The sequence below is a fragment of the Aegilops tauschii genome, chromosome 2 (assembly GCF_002575655.3).
Source record: "Aegilops tauschii subsp. strangulata cultivar AL8/78 chromosome 2, Aet v6.0, whole genome shotgun sequence".
NCBI lineage: Eukaryota > Viridiplantae > Streptophyta > Magnoliopsida > Poales > Poaceae > Aegilops > Aegilops tauschii.
In genome coordinates this window covers 613,001,560-613,024,625 of record NC_053036.3, presented here as the reverse complement: position 1 = coordinate 613,024,625, position 23,066 = coordinate 613,001,560, and the positions used below count along the sequence as shown (strand labels likewise).

The 23,066-nt window shown below is 48.4% G+C and overlaps 3 protein-coding genes across 3 annotated transcripts; 1 reads left to right on the top strand and 2 right to left on the bottom strand.

Annotated features, from left to right (window-relative positions):
* Positions 1-2,898: 2,898 nt before the first annotated feature.
* Positions 2,899-4,621, top strand: LOC109771039 (uncharacterized protein At3g28850-like). The gene has a single exon (XM_020329756.4). It carries the CDS (start codon positions 3,007-3,009, stop codon positions 4,381-4,383), a length of 1,377 nt encoding a protein of 458 aa, XP_020185345.1. The 5' UTR covers positions 2,899-3,006; the 3' UTR covers positions 4,384-4,621.
* Positions 4,622-4,802: 181 nt separating this feature from the next.
* LOC109771038 (binding partner of ACD11 1) lies at positions 4,803-8,609 on the bottom strand. Its single transcript, XM_020329755.4, has 5 exons — positions 8,115-8,609; positions 6,824-6,943; positions 6,512-6,587; positions 5,768-5,881; positions 4,803-5,460 (listed from the first exon to the last, which is right to left on the bottom strand). Exons 2-5 carry the CDS (start codon positions 6,937-6,939, stop codon positions 5,032-5,034), a joined length of 735 nt encoding a protein of 244 aa, XP_020185344.1. The 5' UTR covers positions 6,940-6,943; positions 8,115-8,609; the 3' UTR covers positions 4,803-5,031.
* Positions 8,610-20,990: 12,381 nt separating this feature from the next.
* LOC109771040 (transcription factor ILI1) lies at positions 20,991-22,722 on the bottom strand. Its single transcript, XM_020329757.4, has 2 exons — positions 22,149-22,722; positions 20,991-22,034 (listed from the first exon to the last, which is right to left on the bottom strand). Exons 1-2 carry the CDS (start codon positions 22,284-22,286, stop codon positions 21,882-21,884), a joined length of 291 nt encoding a protein of 96 aa, XP_020185346.1. The 5' UTR covers positions 22,287-22,722; the 3' UTR covers positions 20,991-21,881.
* Between the last annotated feature and the right edge of the window lie 344 nt (positions 22,723-23,066).

Genomic DNA, 23,066 nt, shown 5'->3' with positions numbered 1-23,066 from the left:
GTGTTCGTTCAAATCACTGGTTCGGCTGCTACAACATATTGCATTTATATCGATTTGTGTCGTAAGAGTGTACTATGTGAAGTATGCGTTTTGGCTTATGTTTTTTCCCTGGTAAATTTGGATGTTCAATAAATTGTAAAAAGGTTGTGTGACTAGGTATTGATGTACTTAGGCATTCACTTATAAAAATATGGATAAAAATCCAATGGCAATTTGATGTTTACAATTTGCATCAATAGCCAATACTGTTATGTTTCATCGCGCAACGAAGCAGTTCATTAGAAGTTGCCCCCAAATAAGATTATCAGAAAGAGCCCTTTGAAGAACTACATTAAGAAAAACATGGTCCATCCCCCAACCACACACCAAACCAAATAACAAGACTAAAAAATGCAGTCACAGAAAGCATCGACAACACATATAACTAGGTATAATTTAATTTTCAAGCAAGACATTTGTGCATAAAGGCAACTGGTGTGATCTACATACTTGAGAATGCCAATGTCATTCTCCTCTAGATGAGTTAATTACCAAACTTGTAATTAAATCAACATATTTTTTTATCATAGCACTCAGACCCATCAAGGGCCAAACTAAAATGTAGAGGATATGGGTCCTCCCCTAACCCCATATGTGTGCTAAAATACGGTATGTGGATATAGATCGTATTAATATTTATTTTACCACTAATTATTAATGCTAAAATTTGATTAATTATATGTATTTTAATATCCTTTCTAAGCGTACAATTGTAGAGAAAAGCCAACTTATCATTATTATAAGCTTTTGCCTATGCTACTTTGAAAGTGTACCCCTACCATTTTATTCACGTGAACTACATGCAACACTTCCTCTGAAATTAATATACCTTCCATGATATTTCTTATTTTAATGAAAGTAATATGAATGCGATTTTTCCTCTATAGGATAGTAATGCTTACAATTTGAGTACTCCCAAGAGATGAGTGGAGATCTTAACTCTTAGAATTTGAGCACTACCAACTCTCTAGACGTTTTCCATGAATTTAAAAGATGCTAATGTTAATTAATGCACACTGGCCTCTTACTCGACAGTCCATTTTATTTATTCAAACAATTTTAATTGGTAAAATAGTGACCATTTTTGCCTTCCATTAAACGTTATTCGTCTTATTTTTTGTCATTTGCATGCTTCTCTTCGTCGTTTCATGGAAGACTAATTAAGGTAATTAACACAAGTTCTGTAAAATGTTTGATCTGTTTCTCTTATAAAGGCACACCAACTCGATCTCGTTGTGCCTCAGAGCCCAGAGACCATTGCACTCCATGGCATTGTTTAGATTCTCCTTGGTTGCCTCTATGACACCATGATCTATCCAGACACATTGGTGCAAGAGTGTGACGACACGTACGAGCCCAGAGATCACCACGTCGTGATACCAACCGGACATAACTCGTTCCGGTCGGCAACAATCGTATAGGATAATAATTCATGAATTATCGTCTCCACAATAATCATATATCTATTTACATGTATCTACCTTCAAATTATTGGCAATAATCATATATATATATATTCCAATATTTATAATAACCATATCTTTAACATTGAGATTGTCATTTAGCTAAGATCTTGCATGTGATACCCTAGGCAATGGCTAAATAGATATACAATTAGAGTTATTGTATCCAATTTTTATGAAGTCTTTGAGCATACATTCTATATCTAGGAAATGTAAGACGTGATAAAGGCGCGAAGAAGGGGCGGAGGTAGGTTGACTAAGTATAGGAAGATGAAACAAGGAAAATGATAGTATTAAGTTTATGTTGATGCAACATGTGTTTGTAATTTTTCAAATTATCTCATGCGGTGGGAAATACGGTTATTGTTCTTCATTGGATATATGACTGGCCTACCATTTGAGGACAAAAAGACCTAATGGCAATTATGGCACTCTCATAACCATTCCTAAGAGGGGAGCCACCCCGATTTATATTTATTGCAACATTGATAGATTGGTGCCAAGTATCAACCATCAAACACTACAACAACAAATATCTCTGTTGTGAAATTTCTAAGTAATAGTAGATATTTATTACACATGAATTAAGATATTTTAAATAAACTCAAAATCTTAGAGTTGTGGGGTATAACTCTATCTACTAGGGTTACAATCATGATTGTCGTATTCACATACATGTCAATATGTTCGATAAAAATTTAATGAAATGTGTAAAAAAAATTCGTAGTCTATTTTGGCACATCATACTAATGTATGATTATAGGCGCTCGTGTATAATTGTCTCCTTGTAGTCATTTTTTTTCCTAACTTTGACATAAAAAATGACTAATAAATTATGAGTTATATCTGACAAAAATATATCATTGACAACTTCTTTCAAATATGCAATCAATGATATAATTTTGAAGGAATATAACTCATAGGGATGCAAGCGGCAGCTCGGTTTGTCCCGCCAAACTTATCAATCATTTCAAATTTGCTCATCACTTGCCTAAAATTAACACCACTTTTGTGCTATGTTATTGCCCGCTAGCCCGCTCCGTTTGCACCCCTAACTCATACAATGTTCTTAGTCAAATTTAGTTTTAAAATTCAAAAGGACCAAGACTGAAAAAGTACTTCTAGAACCCTTCTCATAAATTAAAGTGATGTTAATTAAACGAACAGCAGACTCTTAAATTCGTCAATCAACATCTGGCCAGTTCCATCGAACATTTTTTTATTGAAAGTCAAACGCGGCCATTCGTGCGCGCCATCATCGGTTATCACTCCTATTTTTGCCTTGTTTTCCGGCCGTTTCATGGGGACTAATTAAGCCAAGCCGTGGAGGAAACTGTTGGATCCGTTTCCCCTACAAAGCCGCATCGCCTCCAGCTACCCGCCGTTCCCTCCATGCCATTCCCCCGAGCCATTCCCGCCGTGACGCCGTAGCCGCGCCTGCATGCGCGCGCGCGCGTAACCAGGAGGAACCAGCTAGCACCGGGCTGTGTCCGGCCGGCCGGCGATGGGGTGCACCAGCTCGGTGGAGGCGCGGCGCGACATGCGCTGGGTGGAGGCGGCGGCCGTCGGCCCGCGCGCGAGGCGGAGCTTCTCGCTGTCGTCCGCCGACCGGCAGCGGCTGCGGGCCAAGGCCGCGTCCGTGCTGCGCAGCCTCGGCCCCGTCCCGGGCCGGCGATCCGGCGCGTCGTCGAGCAAGTACGCGACCCTGTCGGTCGAGGAGATCATGGTGAAGTTCGAGAATGACCGCGCCTTGCGGGAGGTGCTCGCCCGTCTCAAGGAGACGGCGGCGGCGGCGGCGAAGCGGAATGCCGCCGTCGGGCCTAGGACAAGCACGCCGACGCTGACGCCGCCCAACGAGCCGGAGGTGATCAATGCGTGGGAGCTCATGGCCGGGCTCGAGGACGAGGGGCCCACGCCGCGGGCAACGCATCATGAGCCCCCGCCGACGACGCCGCCGTGGATGCTGGCCGACCAGGACGTGCCCGTTGCCTTCGAGTTTGACCCGGAGATACTGTCCAGCTTCCGGGAGGCCCTCGCGCAGGACACGTCGCCGTCACAGCAGCCGATCACGGCCAGCTCGCCCACGGACAAGGAGGAATCGGCGTCGCAGCAACAGGCGAAGGTCGCCGACGACGCCAGTGCATGCACGCCGGTGTCGCCGCCCACCAGGGACACCGCGAGCTCACCCGCGGACAAGGAGAAGGAGGAACCTGCGTCGCAGAAGGAGAAGAAGGACGGCGCCGACGCAAGCGCATGCACGCCGGCCTCGGCGCCCACCAGGGACATGCCGGAGCTCGCCGGCATCGTGCGCGCCCGCATCAACGCGTTCCAAGAAAAGATCCAAGAGCGGAGGACGAGCAACGGCGCCCGCGACACCAAGGTGTTGGGGCCGCCGGGCGGCAGGCGGAGGGCGGTGGTGTACTTCACCAGCCTCCGCGGCGTGCGCAAGACGTTCGTGGACGGCTGCAGCGTGCGCAACATCCTGCGCAGCTACGGCGTGCGCCTGGACGAGCGCGACGTGTCCATGCACGCCGCCTTCAAGTCCGAGCTGGCCCAGCTCCTCACCGGCCCCGCCACCACGCTCCCGCGCGTGTTCGTCGACGGGCGGTACCTGGGCGGCGCCGAGGACGTGCAGGCGCTGCACGAGGCCGGCGAGCTCTCGCGCGCACTGGAGGGGTGCGACGCCGCGCCAGTGCGCAAGCTCGGGTGCATGCAGGCGTGCGCGGCCTGCGGCGACGTCCGGTTCGTGCCCTGCGAGACGTGCTACGGCAGCTGCAAGATCTTCGTCCATTACGAGGATGACGACGACGACGGCGAGTTCCAGCGGTGCCCGGACTGCAACGAGAACGGCCTCATCGGATGCCCCGTCTGCTGCTGCTGATGCTCTGTTTTTTTCCGTTACAGTCTACCGTAGGCTAAAGTTCTCCTGCTGTTCTAGTTGCTTCTACTTTGTACAGTGTGAAGAGCATTTACAGAAGAATCCTACTATATCCGGCAAGAGGTTTTGCTTAGGCTCCTACAGTAATAATTTTCTCCCTCCCTAATAAGTCCTGTTGTAGATCTATGAGGTCAAATTGTGTTGGTCAAGAGTGAATACATACAGCCATATAAATTTAGTACCCAGCCTCTGTTGATCTGTGATATTTAGGTTCAGAATTTTATCTGAATCTGCGTTAGGGATGGAATGTCGGCCTCAACATTCAACGTGGGCAGAACGTTCAGAAAAAAGGCCAACGCGTCAACACTAAAATGGATAATGAACTCGAATAAACAAGAGTATCAGAAACGTCAGAGACATGATTGCACGACCACCTTGACTGAATTCTGCACATAGCTTGTTCAAACCACATTTGTTGTCTGAATAACTGACAGTTTTCTCTAGCTACCACAATACTGTTATTATATACTGTATCATACATAGCACATAAATATCATACCTTAAGACTCTTAAGTTCAACCCTGGTGTCTGAATAACTGACTTTTGTATAACCGACACAACGAACTGTTCGAACGGGGTGTTTGTTTCCACTTAATTCTGCCTGCCGTGAGCAGCCAGATTTTCAGCGGCCTTGGCGGCGCGGGTGAGAGCATCGGACACCATCATAGCTCCTGCGGAGAAGTAGCTGCTGGTCACGATGGTGTTCATAACCTTGACTGCTGTTCTTCCGGTGGCGGTGGCGACGGTCTTGGTCGTCTCAGTAACATGGTATGTCTCGTCCACTGATCTGATTGCGCCAACACCAGCGCTGACTCTGTCCGTCAGGCCAAGCCTCCTGCTCAGCTCCGCAGCCTTTGCTGCCGCAGACCCAGATAGCTGGTGGGACTCGTCGAAAGCTCTAGCCCTGGACAATGCGTCCTTGCTCAGTATGTACCCCCTTGACAGCATTGTCTTCACGACGTCCTGAGCCACTGTCAATGCTTCCTGTGGAGTGGCGTTGAACTGGCATGATTGGTAGTCCTGTTCAAGTTGTGGTCATGAAAAATAATTGTCAGCAAATGAAGTCACGATGATATTCAGATTAGCTGATTTAAAACTGATAGTACTAAAAAAGGGACGTGATTTTCTGGTTTTATTTCTGTTGTTACTTTTCATGTGAGGGGATAATTTCTTACATTTAACATAAAGACATCAATTTAATAACTGACAGTGTCTTCTTATTTTATTTTATCACTGACTTACTATGTGACCAACACATTCCAAATTATCATCACAGAACATAAAAATGATCAACCACGTGAATTGGTAGCATGAATGATGATCATACCCTATATTCAATTTCCTCCTCGACCTGCCAAGTTGGTCTGTCCCAGAAATTACAAGGCTCATCAGGCTGTCCCCAACGAGATATGCACACTGGCTGATCCACAATGGTAGCCCCCTGTCAAGATATAAAGTGTCATCAAGGTAAAAAAAAACAGAAAGTATGTGTCTGCAATTTACGAGAAATATGCTCAAAAAACAGTCATCTAGCCACTATCTGTCAACTGATAACAGTTGCATCTTGAAGGACTACACCAGTATGGAATCCGAGCTAAACTATGTACCTGACATGATTGAATGTAGGGGACTAGGGAAAGAATATTTGTGCAGATAAAGATGTAAGATGTCACTATGGGGAAAACAGAAATTGTCTGCAATTTACAAGAGGTAGACTGAACAAGTCATATGGGCACTATTTGTCAAGTGATAACAGTTACATCTTTAAGGACTTCACTAGTATAGAATCTGAGCTAAACTATGTACTTGAGATGATGGAATGTAGGGGAAAGTCAATATTAACACACGCGAAAGAACCAAACTATTCTCCTGGCCAAGGGAACTTAATTCACAGTTTTTTTGTTCTTTAGGGAACTTATTAATTCACAGTTTTTTTCTTTAGGGAACTTAATTCACAGTTAATCAGTAGACCATACAACGTTAGGAATTAATCATAGGAATTGGACAAGTCATGATAAAAAAAAGAGCCCAGAGCACTGCTTTGAAAAATATTGCTGCCAATAAAACTTACACTCAGCAATACTGCAGTTTCCAAGGCATAGGGTTCCTTGAAAGTCACATAAGCAGTTGAACCATACCCTCCTGATCTGTTAGTGTTAGATTTGTCAGAAAATGAATGATAGGAAGAACAAGACATGGAAATAGCACAAAACTTTGAACTGTCTAATCAGGTGACAGTTGGATATTGAAAATGAACAGAAAACATAATATTGTCCAAGACCAAATGTTCAATAAGAATGATGAATCTTGAAACTTGCTCAGCAGGTCTTCACATCACAAATAGTTAACTAACTGTAGCTTATGAATGACAAGTAAACATCACCTGATAAGGTCTATATGCTCAATAGGTCCAGAGAATGAGAAGAACTCATGAAGATCATTTTCAGAAGCGCTGCTTGACAGGTTAGTGACTTCCACCGTGTACCCTGTTCCGCTCATGATTCTGTAGGTCAGCAAACACACAGGATGAGCATTCCCTGCAGATGGGTTACATGTACCTCTAGTAATTCAATGCGCGGATCATAGTAGTATAGTGCTATCTGAGGGCTGCATACGCTACCTTACAACTTATCAATAGATTATATCTCTGCATCTAAATTACTTGAGTTGCAAACACTTACAGTTGCTAATGCTATTCTTTGAGAGACGCTCTTAGGAAACTTTGGACATTCTGTTAATTTGCTTATTCAATTATTTCTGTTTTCCCTACAAGCATGGTATAGGTGCCATCCGAGCAAGAAAAATGGTATTTATAGGAACGAAACAAAAAAACATTTATCAGCTGGCTCAACAAAAAAACATCTTCTCCCTAACAGAATACTTGTGAAACATGTATGGTGATTGCATCACCACTAGAATGACAACTCCACTACAGAACCATGCAAAATAACATGCCCGTTAACAGAAGGTGACCTGTAGCAAATGCAAACAATGTACTAGAAAGTAATTCCAGCGTACAGTCTTTTCTCTTTATTTTTAGTGTCTGAACCGTGAGTTGCTAAATGGAGTTTTTTTATAGAATTGCCTTGTGCTTTGTGGAAACTGCTGCTGCCGTGTGCAATAGCTTTCCACCTAACCTTTTTATGGGCAAAAGGTTTTCAGCTAGTTGCTTATTAACCTACTAGGCTTTCGTTGATCCTAGTTGCTTCTCTGATTCACTGCCAAACAAAAAGGTACCCAACCACTCACATTATTTTGCGCCCAAAGTCATTCACTGTTCAACCAGCAGATTCCCCACACAAACAGCTAGGTGAATAAACTATGATCATGATTTGCCGTCCATGATTCAATCAGAAAACCAGCACAAACTGTCACACAGAGATGCATACCGCACATACACCGACGCGATGATCGAAACATGCGAGTAGTACAATCTGAACTAGAATCGGACAAGACTGAATGAGATCAGAGCACAGGCTAATTGAACTAGTGGATCACACAAGACGAAGGCAAATAAACAGAAAAGCTAATCAGCTAATGCAAGCAGGGACGGCCAAATCAAGCAAATCCTGATTCCTAATAGACAGATCATCGGCGACATTAGAACCAGTCGAACCTAAATCAAAAGCGCAGGGCAGAAAACAAGATATATCAGGAAAGACAGGAACGCTTACCCCTTCTCTGCCGGGTGCGGACTCCTCTTCCTCCTCCTCCTCCGCGCGCCCCCAATATCGCTGCAATGGATCACGCGGTGGGTCTGGGTCTGGCTGGATAGTAGTAGGTCGGGAGGCCGCCGCCAGCACGGCACGGCACGGCACCACCCACCGCACCAAGGGAAGCTATGCCGCGCCGGTCCAAACTGGGAAACCCAGCGGCAGCGGTGGCCTTTAGTGCGTGGGGGCGGGGCGAGACCTCGATCTCCTACCTAACTGCAACCGACGCGCCTCTTTTTATCCTTCCTTTTTCTCTCCTCACGCAGCCGCAGGCACGCGCGCAAGCGCACAGCGTGATCCGCCGCCGCCGGGATGGGGTGGTGGTCTTCTCGCCTCGGATTGGGGGTGGGAGTGGGAGTGGGAGTGGACTGCTGGTTCCGTCCAATCGTCTGTTCGCTCCTTCACATGGAGAGAAACTACCCCGTGGCCGTGGCCGGACAAGATGTCGGCAGGCCTATCCGCAGTCTTCGGCGACGCGCCCACGGGCCTACGCTCGGCATTCAGTGGGCCGGGCCTCCGTTGGACCCCAGACTGGCCCTCACTCCAAACTAGCACATATTTTTATGTCACACATGTTATTTCCCTACTGTATTTAGGCATTTCTCAAAAAAAAAATCATACTGTTTTTAGACATATTGCAAGTGCAAGCCGTAATCTAATTCGTGTACTAGAGACTGTCGAAGTATCACATACTGCTTTATGTTTAATATTACAAGTGCAAGGTTTAAAATTGCGTCACATAAAAAACTTATGAATCCCACAAAAAATATCCAAAAAGTTCAGAATACCTGAGAATCCTTTTGGATTGTGATCTATCAAAATTTACCGGTTTTAAAAGAAGTTTAACCTAAATTAAATTTCCTTCGAAAATTGTTTGAATCTGGCCCACAATTTCAAGGTTGCGCATATTTTGGTATGCACCAAAATTGCTGAAATCTCATAAAAATATATTCGCGGGTCAAGCTGATGAAAAAAATCCATAATTTTCACTAAACTTTTGATTGAGAATGAATTTTGACTGGGCATTGATATTAAACTCCAGGTAGGTGCAAAATCATCCATCCATGCACGGAAAACTCCTGGTAGGTGTAAAATCATCCTTCCATGACTATACATCTCACGACAAATGGTTCCAAAATATCATGTTGTTAGTAGTACAAGAAAATGGGTATTAGCTTTTATTTATACAAACGCAGGTTTTTATTCGTTTCATGACAAGGGGGGGGGGGGGGGGGGGTCATGGAACAACTTTATATTTTGTTTTGTATTATGATTCTTCTTATTTTATTTTTTATTTTTTGGGTCTTTATTTATTTATATGTTACTTTCTTTGTCCATTTTGTAATTTTTTGTTTTTTAATGTTTTATGTAATATATAAAGATTTTTAGGGCAAAGGTTTAAAATTCCACGACATAAAATTTTGAACCCCGCCAAAATATGAAAAAGGTCAGAATACATGAGAATTCTTGTGGATTTCAATATATCAAATTCACTAGGTTCTAGCAAGATATGATATATTTTAATTTTGATTTAAAGTTAGTTAGAATCTGTCAACAAAATTTGAGGTTACAAAATATCTTGGTACCCACCGAAACTCCTAAAATTTAATAAATTTCATCAAAATATAGTCAAAAATCGAGCTTATGAAACAAATCCATAAATCTCGCTAAACTTCTGATTAAGATCAAATTTTGACTGAGCATCGATATTAAACTTGTGGTAGGTGTAAAATCATCCTTCCACAGCTCTACATCTCATGACAAAATGGTATCCAAAAATCATTTTGGTAGTACTAGAAAATGGATATTACACCTCCATTCCAGAATATATGGTGCATCAGTTTTCCGTGCAAGTCAAACTTACTTATGTTTGACCAAGATTATAGAAGAAAATTTGAACATCAACAATACAAAAAAATAAAATATGAAAATACTTTTAGTGATGTATCTAATGCTAAAGATTGGGTATTGTAGATATTTGATATATTTTTTCCTGAAAACTTGGGTTGTAGCCCACTAGGAAGAATCCCTACACTGCGAGGAGACTTCCTTGATTGGGCTTGGGCTTCTTCGCTCGCTTGTCTTCTTCTTTGACTTATTTTTTATGTTGTCTTCCTCTTTTAATTTGTTGACCAGGAAGCCTTTCATGTACTTTCATTGACCGGGGTAGTCTGCTAAGACCCATGGGGGTTGGCTTGGACAATTGTTGACTTCTTTGACTTTTGTTAGGCCGCTGCTAGGCGTCAGCCGGTTGATCTTCGGGAAAGATAAACCGCCTGCTTAGCCGTCCGATGCAAGTGCGCATGGTCGTTCGATGGGAAAGGTGAGCGCGGGTGTCTCTCTTCCTCTTTCTCTCGTCTAGACCAACAGAAGCCCAGTAATGAGACACTGACGGCCTCCGGTGAGCTCCATTGAAACCCGACGGAGCTCCAGCGCAGCAACGACGCTCCGGCGAACTCCATTGCAACTCCAGCCGAGCTCCATTGCAGCCCCGATAAAGCTCCAACGGCTCCGGCTAAGCTTCATTGCAACTCTGGCCGAGCTCCCACGCAACACTGACGCTCCGTCGAAGCTCGATTGTAACTCCGGCCGAGCACCATGGATGCTGCGTTGAAGCTTCGTCGCCGGCGAGCAGCGCCATGGATGCTGCATTGAAAGCACCATCGCTGTTGAGTTGCAGCTCTGCCGCCGGCGAGTAACGCTATAGATGCTGCGTTGAAGCACCATCGCTGCTGCGTTGCAGCTCTGTCGCCGGCGAGCAGCGCCATGGATGCTGCGTTGAAGCTTCGTCGCCGGCGAGCAGCACCACAAATGCTGCGTTGATGCACTGCAGCTTCGACAACCGAGCACTGCAACGCAACACTAGTAGCCGCCGGCGAGAGCTCCCTTGCAGCCGAGCAGTACCGCCGCCGGCGAGCTCCACGGGGTCGGGGCGCTGCTTGTGCTGTATTGTAGCTCCGCCGCACCGGACGCCGCTTTGCAGCACCACGAGCGTCGGCGCCCCCGGCGAGATCCACAGCCAACCGGTGATGCAAGGCCGGCTGCGACCTGCCTGCTGCAACGGGTCAGCTCACCGGTGCACCGGGGCCGCCGCCGCCGCTGCTCCAACGTGAAGAAGATAGAGAGAGGGGACTCTTCGAAGGTAGGGGTGAGAGCAAGGTGCGAGAAGCAGAGGCGATTTGATGGAGAAGAGAAGGGGATCGGCTGATTTGGTGGAGAGAAGAAGACGACCCCGAGAAGAAAGGATAAGGCGTGGGCGGTGGGTGGTCCCGTTAAGGACGCGTGTCGTGCGACGAACACGGCTTAAATCGCGAGAAAATCAGTCGGTAGATTTTAATCTTTTTCCCTTTTGTTAACCGTTTGTGTGAAACTCCATGTAGGATCCGGAGTGGGACCTCCGGCGGGTTAAAATTCATTACTACAACAAAAATAAATTGAACCTGCCCACAAATTTTGAGGTTGCAAATATCTCGGCATCCATTGAATTTCTATAATTTAACAAATTTCACCATAACTTAGTTGAGAATAGAATTGGTGAAAAAAAATCCCTAATGCTCTCTAAACTTCCGATTAAGAATGCATTCTGAGCATGGATATTAAAAAATAATCTTGGTAGTCACTCCATGTAGAGTGTAGCATGTCGAACTAATGAAACAAAAATCCCTTATTATCTTTAAGAATGGATTAAGAATGCTCTCTATACTGCATTGACTTGTGTGACACTCCATTTAGGATAGAGAGTGGGACCTTGAGCGGGTTGAAATTCATTACTACAACAAAGTTAATTCGAATCTGCCCACAAATTTTGATGTTACAAATATCCCGGCACTCACCGAAATTGCTAAAATTTAAGAAATTTCATCAAAAAAATTGTCGAGAATAGAACTGATGAAACGTATCCCTAGTGCTCTCTAAACTTCCGATTAAGAACGGATTTTGAGTATGGATATTAAAGCAATCTTGTTAGGTGTAAAAGCATCCTTCCATGGCACAGCCATCTCGGTTTTTTTTTTTTTTTGCAAAATTCATGTTGCTAACGATGAAATGAATTCTTGTCGCAAAAAAAAGAGGGAATGAATAGTAGTGGTAGTAATTTTCAATTAATTATTTGAAACTATGCACGCACATAAAAGAAAAGGAAAACATGCCTCCGTACCTAGCTCTTCCCTGTCGCCGGACCAGAAGCTAGCCAGCGGAAATGATTGCTGCTTTTTTTTTAGAATCACCGGGGGGAGTTTCCCCACCTGAGTATATTACTCAAAGTGACCAAAATGCCAGAGTGGTGATCCAGTTTATAAGGAAAACCGGATCAAAAACCTTAACAAAATGACCCCGTTTATAAGGGAAACCGGGCCGAAAACCGTACAAGGCACGGCCTAGCTGGCAGACATAGGACCATCACCATGAGAGACACAAGTAGATGTGGGGTGTCGTCGAGAGATCACAATACCAGGACTTTGCAACAGCCGAACGCAACGGCGGGCATACCGGCCCCATGGCACAACTGAGGAGTATCCACAATGAACGAGTGTCATCCCAGACACGAACCTTGACTGGGGCTCCGCCACAGAAAAACGGAACGAATAGCAGTTTGAGAGGCATCTTGCGCCATCCTTGAGCAAAGATGAGTTGAGACAACACCAAGAGCACCAAGCTCGCCGCAACACAACGGTAACCATGAGAGGGTCTTGAGCAACCATTACCAACCTGAGCCGCACGAGAACACCACCACCGTAGACGAAGAGCTCCAATCAACCGAGACCATCCATGATGCCTCAAGGCTATTGGCGCAGCCCAAAGGCAACGAGCGACCGAGTCCACACCCGAACAAAGAGCCACACGCAGCCGAGTCTACATCACAACAGCGGCACCACCAGCGAAGCCGATGGGCATCAAGGAGCCGAGTCTACACCCGGATCGCTTCTCCGAGCACACCAGCGCAAGCCGGCCGCGCCACCACCACCGTCCAACCCGCAGTGTGCAGCCACCACACAATCCACCAAGCTGATGCCTTCAGGAAGGAATGCGACGCGAAAAGCGCCGCCATCGGCCGTTCCGGACGAACAAGGAACATGGGTTTCCCCAGGAGCCTCGAAGGGGAAGTCACCATGACAGCGATGCCTCCAAGGAGGTAAGCGGCACCCGCGGGCGTCACCATCGCCGGCTCCGACAGGAGCAGTGGCTTTCGCCCAAGTGAGCAGACCACCTCCGAGGAGCACCGGTAGACTGCGAATCGTTGCTCCCTGCACCACCACAGAGCAAGGGTCACTACAGCCCGCCGCCGCACGTGACCAAATCCGGTCCATGGCAGGCCAGATCCGGATGAATCTGGCCTACCCAATCCACCTCGCAGCGAGCTGGCAGCACGTTGGACTGTGCGCGCAGCTGCACATGGCAGCCACCGGGCCATAGGAACGCCGCAGCACCTGCCCGGAGACAGATCGAAGCGCCCCAGGCCAGCACCAAAACGGTCCGGCCAGATCCGGCACCGGTTGCGCCTCCAACAGCCAGGCGGAGGAAACATCCACCTGCATCTCGCCCGCAGGACCGAGCCATCTCGTGGAGGTCACGACCATGGCAACCTGCGCATAGCAGCGGCGCCCGCCCTCCCGCGGATCTGGAGAAAGGAGCGGCAGAGGACGAAGCGCGTGCAGGCGCACGCAAATCCGGCGATGCCCGGGTGCAGCAGGAGGAGGCGGAGACCGCGTGGCTGTGCGCATCCGTAGAGCAGGACGACGACGCAGGAAACGGTCGGGATGGAGCTGAAGCGGCTGCCATTGGATCTGGAGGGAGAGCTGCGTGCGCCCGTTTCGAGAAGCAGGCCTTCGCCGCCGCCGGCGACGGTCGCCGGCGGCGGCGGCGAGGTGTGGGTAGAGGAGAGTGGGCCGGCGGCTAGGTTTTGGGGGCGCCCCGGTGTCGCCCCTCAGAACGACACGGTAGCGAGCGTCCAAGAGTTCTCAAAAAATGAAGCGAAAAATCCGAAAATGGTTGCTGCTATATACTACGTGGACGTACTATATGGCAGTAGCTTTGGTCTGCTAGCTCTAGCTATCGCCCCATGCCTCAATATCGCATGTTATCAACCTGTGGTTGTATGGTTAGAGGGACTGTGGTATTCCCAACCCATCAGGGTTCAAGTTCTGTTGCTCGCATTTATTTTTGGATTTATTTCAGAATTTTTGGCGATGCGCATTCAGTGGGAGGAGACGTTCCCGTCGATGACAAGGTGCCTACGGTGACTTTGTAAATTTCAAGATGATATGCCGGCTCAGTCTTTCGGATGTGCTTATAGGGATATGGTGTGCGTGTATGCATTCATAGGGGTGAATGTATGCGCGTGTATATGATCACTTGCTTCTGTACCGGGTAATTATTTTAAGCCACTTTCAGTTCGTGTTTTCCACAACATGCATGCAGAGATACAATAGCGTAGGTGGTGGACCGATGAACCCAAGCAGACCGATCGATCAGCGGGCTAGTATAGATAGTCACCGAAACACCGCCCGTGCATGACTTTCTCCATCCACTGGTCGTTTGTCGCTCTGCTTAATCGTAAGCATGTTTCAGGCCAGTGGGACACACAAGCAAGAAAGTTTTTTCTTTATAGAGAGAGAAACACTAGCAAGAGAGGCGCTAATGTGGGCCGCAGGCCGGACCGACAGATAAGAATCCGGGAGACAACGGGATCGGATCCAAACACGGCCCTGGCCATCAGTCAGTCAGGACCGCGCAGTTCAACAACTGGGCTCTGAGCAATGACTTCCCCGTGGCCATGGATCCAACCACAAGAGCGGCTTCGATTGGGTGCAGCCCAACACTGTTCTCATCTCTAAGAACTGGCTAAACTCTCTTGCTCAAAGACCAAAAAAACTAAAAATACCGGAGTTCATCCACACACAATATAATGAATCTCCAACTAGAAGACCAAACACTCTTTGCTCCGTATATCCTGCCTGCATTATCCTGATCCTAATCTTAATCCAACACCAGGGACGGGCAGGTCGACCGGTACGTACCGGCGTACATATCCTCGGATTCGTTGCACGGTTGTGGTCATGAGCGTACGGCACATGTGCCTTTGATTTCCTGCCTCCCCCTCCCTTTATGTTAGGTCGCGTTATCATTACATTACATGGTCCATGCACCCTCACTCCACTCCACTCCCTTCCGTCCCCAAACTCTTGTATGGCGAACTCCAGTATGACGGGCAGTGGATTAGACTCTGAGATCTCCCGATTCGCGACCAGGACCTTGTCCCATGCGGGGACGAGGAAGAGATTGCCGTTCGCATGGCTCTCTGCAGCTCCCGGGAGGAGTGCGTCCGACCGTGGTCAGACTTAATCCGGCGGCAGTTCACTGCGCCCGTTCTAATGTCGGGCCTGGTGGCTGGAGGCGTGTTAACCCGGCCTCACCGAAAATGGTGACCACCACCTAGCGGCGCAAACCCTTCAATGGCGCATCGTCCCCATGCTGTCGGGCTTTGAGTCCCAGGTCAATGCAAGCCTGCCTCACGAACCATCTATGTCCTATCGAGGCGTGCGTGCCCGTCGTGCAAGACATAGGGCGCGGGAGGCTGCGACACCCTCGAGGCCGAGGCCGCGGAGGTGGAGCCCAAGGTGGTGACGTCGAGCTCCGACCACGAGGCGCATGCGTCCACGTCTATCGTGGATCTCACCTCCACCGTCAACATCGAGGCCGCAGGTTTCGATGAGGAAGAGTAGGGCACGGTAGATGACGGCGCCTCGTGTTTCATATGGGACAGTTCGTCTCCCATGTCCTACTCTACCTCACCGACGACCGGACCTTTCATTTCACGGGTCTCATGACTGCCGGACAAGAACACGAAAGGGAAAAACAAGAACGAGCGCCGGCGAAGATGTAAACTAGGTTTCACGTCTCACGTAGTTGTATGGATTTGATGATTCGCAATGTGGTACCCGGTTGTGGCACAAACATTAATTAACCGCGGACATTTGGAGGCTGGATTTTGTTAGGTCCGGTTGTATATGCTCTCATAAAAGAAGAAAAAACATAATACCCTTGTTCGGGTACCTGGTCTTCGTCGACATATATAGCTGTTCTGGTCACTGGGCCGGATGCTATATATAGCGGAAATGATTGCCGCAATAAACATGGACGTAGGTTGATTAACTAACGTAGCTTCACGTGGCCGTAGCTCTGGTCTGTTCTAGGCCCCAGCTAGCTATCTCTTCATCCCAATTCCCATGTTCTGGCCAATTAATCCGACGCTAACGCGACGGTCGCTCGGAACGCAGCACCATTACACATGGAGCGAGCCAGAGGGCGCCGGGCGTTGTCCGTCACCAACAACGAACGCTACGGAGGCCGCGAGGGATCCGCACGGCAAGCTTTCATTACACATGCATGCATACATCCGGTGTCGTTGATCATCATTAGCTAAGCTTGCACTGCACTTTCCCTACTCCCTCCGTTCTTTTTTATAAGTCATTTCAGACAGCTGAAATAGAGCTGTTTTGCACATTGTCTGAAATATCTACAGCGTCATATAAAAGTGAACAGAGAGAGTGCCGTAGATATATAGCTAAGCTTGCACTGCACCTTCATGCATTGCTTGCTTGCTTGCGACGGCCAGCAGGGACCGACGGACGGATCGAGAGGATCGTTCGGCATCAGCTGGTCCTGGTCCTTGCTACGACGCTGCACCTACGTGATTCTAATTAATTAAGTACAGTATATTGGGGGGGAAGTACAGTGTCGAGATGTTGCGGTACACGTTCGCCTTTGCGTGTTCTTTGCTCAACCTAGCTTCCATCCATCGGCTCACCTTTTCAGGTTCTAATTTAACCCTGATCGACTCGATCAGGTACCATAGATTCGTCTCCCGTACGCAGTACAAGGGAAAATAGGCACAGTCAGGGGATCGACGTTTTAGTTACGTTTCTACAGCATTCGGGAGATGCATATACAGGTACAGCCAAGTAAGTTGTAGAGTATGATCATGGCCAAGGAAGAGTTGTAGGCTCATAGCTACAGGGTATTAGGTCGCTGGTGAGCCCAAACAGATCGACATCGATCGGCCGGCCGGCAAGTAGTGACCAAAACAGTCTGCTCATGCATGCCCTCGCCAGACGAATCGACGAGGGCGCCCCGCAGATTCACACCAAAGTTCTGCCGGTTCGTTCGCATATAGGAGGACCAGTCCATGGATATAGATGCAGAAATCGGCCATCCAATACTGTTTGCATATATTTTAAACTAGGTTTCAACAAATCGAACGAAATTCATCAAACCCGACCGAATTCATCAAAGTCCGGATAGAAAATAGCTCAAATTATCCATACATAGCATGCAAATAAGTCTAGTACAACAATAGTTCAAATCAACAAAATTAAGCGAATGTTCAATAAGTTTTTCATGAATGGATCATGTCGTCCAACACATACTGCCCCTTCAGCTTCATCCAACAGTGTATGTATGAAAATGACCGTCCCTCTATCATTCTATCATGTGATACATCACGACAACGCGTACAGGCTACACAATGTGTAAAGCAACATAGAGTGAATGAATGATTCAATCAACAAGTTGAGTAGCAAAACTTACAATCTCCTCCGTTGCCGCGCCCAATGGCCACCTAGTTTGCCTCCAGGCTCTAGCCGAGCAACTGCGTCACAAAACATGATAACAGTGGTCTGGATGGCGTACCATCGATACGATAATGATTTCACATTGCGTTGTTGGATGATGTGCCTGTCGTAAGGCGCAATGTGCTTTCGCGTGTGAAACAAATCATGCACGCGCGCTACCAGAAGATCCACCTCCTGCTCCGGCCTACGAACTCCACGGATACGGTCAATCACGCATCACACAAAAAACTCATCCTTCATAGTTGAGTACCATTCTTCTTAGTCTAAAAAATGACATTTCGTTCAAAAATAAGCTCAACGGCATTTGACCGAACACCTGTCGGGGCGTGCTGTCGGCCATGGATGTCGTCGACGGGGGGCAGAGTGTACCTGGCTACGGACGGGTCCTGGGTGAACGGCACCATCCTAAAAGACAAGCGCACATGTCGGTGCTGGTTGTGAACGTCCGGCAATGCGTGTGTGACGGCCGGAGAGGTACAGCGGCAGAGTCGGAGTCGGAGGAAGCAAGGGATAGAAGGGGGGGGGGGGGGGGAGGGTCGGTAGGAAATGGGACCGAGAAGGAGGATTTTAGTGGGACGGGGGTCTGGAGTCCTACATGGCTGTTGTCCGAAATCCCGCAAAGCCCCCCCCCCCCCCTCCCCCGCGTGTGGCCGGACCGATACAGAACCCAGTTGAATGACAAAACACATTCGGACCATGTGGTTTGTATGTACGTGCGCGGTTTGTGGGTTGGCGTTGGAAATGGCCTTGGCACTTATTATCTTCACATTCTTCGCTCGGGTGGACACACAGATAGTGTTACCGTGGGCTGTGGACCGAGACAGGCCCACAACTCCGTGAGACAACGTTATCGGGCCGAAACAGGCCCTGGCCGTCAGTACCGTGCAGTACAACAACATGAGCAGTCAGCAGATAACAAGTTCTGCTGAGCAGGACCCCGAGCAGCTTCGATCGGGTCCAGCCCAACACTGTTGTCTCAGGGGTGTGGGTTCGCCTACTCTCATGTCGATGATTTTTAGGTCATGTCGTTTTGGCTTGCACTGATGCAGCTCTCATGTATGATTCTTAAAGAAAACCCGAAGTTCATCCACATACAACATATACTGAATTTAGATTTCCTGCGACACTAGCTAGCTCCATGCCTCCATATATCCGGCTTCCATGCATGATCGTGAACCTAATCCAGCACAATGTACTGGTCGTATCTTTTTTTGACGATGTATCATCTTCCTTTTAATGAATACATATCCAGCTCTCATGTATTATCTTTTTTTTTACATGAAGTTTCACCAAAGAAACTGTGACTGTTCCTAAATTTTAGGATCGGACCCTCCCACGTCGCTCACGTGGGCGACGGGGAGGGCTCTGCTGCCGCCGCCAGCACCCTCCTCTCCCTCCCTCCTATCTCGCCGCTGCCAGAGGATGCGGCCAGGCAAAGTCTGGCCAGCGTCGGCAGCGGGAGGGCGTCTCGTCTTCTCGCACACGGCCTCTATCACGGGGCGGCGAGGTTGGGCGGGGACAACGCGATGGCGAGGGTCGCGGTGGTGCGGCGGCGGTTCCCTACGAAGGTGGCGCTCAGGACCTGCAACGCACGGATAGCTTCGAGGTGGCGGATCGTGCAGGCGAGGGGCCGCGGCGGATCGGGATCCGCCCCGCTCTGATGTCCGTCTTCAGGCGGCTGGGTGGGCCGGTGTCCTCCACCGTGGCGGCGATGTCGTCGGTGTGGTGTGGTGGCGGTCCTAGTACTCTTATCGCATCACATGAACGATCTACATGATCGGTCCTCCTCGATCTGGCCGTCGACGTGTTCCGGAACTGCTCCTGGAGATATTGCCCAAGGATATTTGGATCGGAAAGAATCTGGTCGTGTGCGCCCATATCTGGCTACGCAGCTCCATGAGGGCATGGCGTGAAACTCTGTTGTTTATTGACACCATGGGACATGTTGGTATCTCGATTTCCATGGCGTAGACAGCAGTGGAGAAAACCATGTTGTCTGAGATCGAAGGATCAGTAAGGCGAAGGGGCCTTGGAGGTGATGGAGTCAGTCAGATGTTTGATAACTTTCAGAAGCAGCAGTGATAAGTGGGGGCGGCAACACAAGAGGACTTCATTTTGGGTGGTGCTTTGTGTTTGTTGAGTCGTGACTTTCGGGGTGAAAACCTAAGGTCTAACCTTCATTGGTTGCGCTTGGCAATTGCCGTACTGAAGGTATTGTTTTGAGAGCTCAGACTTTTCTCCAGGGTGAAAACCTAAAATTTTGGATCGGGCGATGACGGCGCTTGTGCACTGTTTCCTTTTTAAAGGTGTCGCTTTTGAAGACCTTTTATGTTTTTCGGGTGTTGTTTTCTGTGGTGGTTTGTGTGGTGCTGCTGAGAGAAGTTGATCACCGTGGCGAGGTCTTTGTTTTTTTTTTCTCTTTTTTTTTCGTGTACTTTTCGGGCTTTGAGGATCCTAAATGTCTTTGAGATATCTTGTTGGTGCTGAGAACGGATGTAATTGATATCTTCATGATATGAATATATTTCTTTTTCAAAAAATCTACACACAACATGCTGAATTTGGAATTTCTGCGACATTGGCTAGCTATATCCTTCCTGCCTGCGTCTTCATGGTCCTGAACCTAATCCAGCCAGCAGCAGGGACGGGCAGGTCGATCGGTACGTTCGTATCCTTTTGATTAGTTGCACGGTTGTGGTCATGGGCGTACGGCACGTGTGCCTTTGATTTCCTGCCTCCCCCTCCCGTTACGTTACGTCGCGCTATCATTGCATTACATGGTCCATGCACTCACACCCCACCCCCCGTGTGCATCAACGTCCATCGACATACATACATCTCGCACCGCAACTACGCAGACGGCCACCTCCTTCGCGCGCACCGCAGGGCGTGCAGATATTTCTCCATTGCTCCGGCAGAAATGCTTTCTCCGGCCGGCTACATCATAAACGTAAACGGAGTACGGTACTTGGCCCTGATTGAAATGTTCGCCCGCCAACTTTATTTTCCTGTACTGCTGTCTGTCTGTGCGTACCACTACAGTAATATAAGTCGCCATTAATTTGCTTGTGGTAAGTTGAGTCAGTACGTGCATAGCACGCACTGGTGGTACCCGGCAGAAGATAACTCAGCCATTTAGATTGTTCACGTACGCTTGCTGCAGATTAATTATCCATTCAATTCAGCTAAAGTACGTACGTCAACGTCATGTAAAGCAGGGCCGTAACAACATTAAGGTCATATGTTTGATTTGCAGCCTGAGGTTGCCACACTTTTTTAACTACATGATTGGCGTGTCGTCATAGGGTGAGTTTTTTTGTTAAATCTTGTCGCAGTTGTGGTGGCCATTTTGTTCGTCACACTTTTTATGGGTGGTCGTCGTTTGCCTAAAGTTAGTTGTGGCAAAGTTAGTCATGAACCAAACATGCCCTAACATTCACTTTTTGAGGTATGCAGGTTCTTCGTACAAATAATCGCCCCTAACTAGCTAATTGTGCTCCAAAATTAATGAGCTCAGATGATAAAGCGTACACAACACACTACACACAGTCACACACACACACAAGACACAAGACACAACACACGTATGCATACATCCAAGAGCGCTAGCTGCAATTATCAGGCGTGGCCCATAATCAGGAAAAACAAGCGACCGATCTTAATCAAGAGTCAATTAAGTACCAAACTAATCAACAAAGCACTAGACAACACGCATTAGCCTTTCAGCGTACAGCAGCGTGATGCCAAGCCCTACTACTGGCTAGATAGATACTGGCAGTGTACCGCACAGTGCCAGTATCTCGTGTAATTAAAACCACCGATCATCGTTGCTGTCCAGCCATGCCCGGCACCGCCACCGCCAGCGCCAGGCAATGCTGGCTACAAACCTCTCGCAATCCAATCCAAACTAATCAAGCAGATTAATTAACTAAGAAAATGCAAAAACCTCAAGGAAAAAAGGCTTGCACGTACGTACACTAGCTTGCACGCTAGCCATAGCCACCCAGGGGCATGCTAGCTCGTAGTATGATCTAACGGCGACGGACGGTGTCACGGACGCACGTGTGCGCCGCCGATGGGAGGACGGTGGGAGGGTGGGTCACATGAGGAGGCTCCTGATGACGGCGGCCTGCTCGGCGGTGACGGCGTCGGAGGCGAGCAGCGCGGCGAGGGTCTCGCTGAGGTCGTCCACCTCCCGGTGCAGGCTCCGGATGTAGCTGCAAGTCTCCTGCAGCACCCTCGCCGCCGAACCCTGCAGACAACACGAAGGCTAACTCTCAGTGACACTGGACTGGACGCGCGCGTCGCCATCAGCTGCCTATTCACGGAAAAAGCAGCTGGTACTTTGGTTCGGTACTCTACTCACTCTGTGAGCGCCATTGCGAGCTTGGGACTCCGGGAGCAGCGCCTGCAGCTTGGACAGCAGCTCGGAGATCTGGTCCTCCGAGATCGACGGCGAGCTCCCGGCGCTCCGCGTGCGTGACCTTCGGCTGCTCGACGACATGCTCGCTCGCTCGATCGCTCGCTCACAGCCCGCGCGCGCTAGACAGCTTATGAACGTACGTATCGAGCTGTAGCTTAGAGTGCCCACACCCACACGCAGCTAGCAGTAGGAGATATAGCTTAGCTAAGCTAGCAGCAGACTAACAGTTGGGTGAGTGTAGCTGCTAGCTTGTTGCTTGTTTTTGGTGCAGGTGAGTGGCAGCTGCAGCCGAGGCGAGAGCTATATATAGCGGCCCGAGAAGCAGCTAGCAGAGCGAAGAAGATGAGGTGAGTAGCCGCAGCGCAAGATGGATCAGAGAGGGGAGGAAGCAAGCTAGCTTAGCAGGTGGTAGGAGGAAGAGGAGGGAGCTAGTTAGAAAGAAAGCGAGGGCTGTAAATGGGTGACAGGGAGAGACGACGTGGTGAGCCATGGAGAGCGGCAGCACCACTCTACTACCAGTGGTACTGAGTGGTAGTATTCAGTGACAGTTGCAGCCGAGGTGAGTACTATAGCAGGAGTAGACGGCTCAATTGGGCCCGGGCTTGGGCCGTAGGGCTGGTTAGGACGTACGAGATCGATCCAGTAAATGCTTGTTTATTTCTTCTGTTGGTAGTATTAGTTTAGTTGTGTGGCCTCTGGATTTTGTCTGCACTGTGCGCGGCGGGCTTACACATGGGGGGAGTGTGGAGGTTTCTCTAGATCTGCATGATGCATGCTGAGCACACATGCACGAGCATCGTCCTGGATAGATTAAGAGATCATCAATGTCTCCTAGTGCATAATCATGCATAGATTAAATTA

Coding starts and splice junctions, on each gene's coding strand:
- LOC109771039 (XM_020329756.4), top strand. CDS start 3,007: ATGGGGTGCACCAGCTCGGTGGAGGCGCGGCGCGACATGCGCTGGGTG.
- LOC109771038 (XM_020329755.4), bottom strand. CDS start 6,939: ATGAGCGGAACAGGGTACACGGTGGAAGTCACTAACCTGTCAAGCAGC. Junction 6,588..6,823: donor GAGCATATAGACCTTATCAG/GTGATGTTTACT, acceptor TAACACTAACAG/ATCAGGAGGGTATGGTTCAA. Junction 5,461..5,767: donor AGGAGGAAATTGAATATAGG/GTATGATCATCA, acceptor CAACTTGAACAG/GACTACCAATCATGCCAGTT.
- LOC109771040 (XM_020329757.4), bottom strand. CDS start 22,286: ATGTCGTCGAGCAGCCGAAGGTCACGCACGCGGAGCGCCGGGAGCTCG. Junction 22,035..22,148: donor CTCGCAATGGCGCTCACAGA/GTGAGTAGAGTA, acceptor TGTTGTCTGCAG/GGTTCGGCGGCGAGGGTGCT.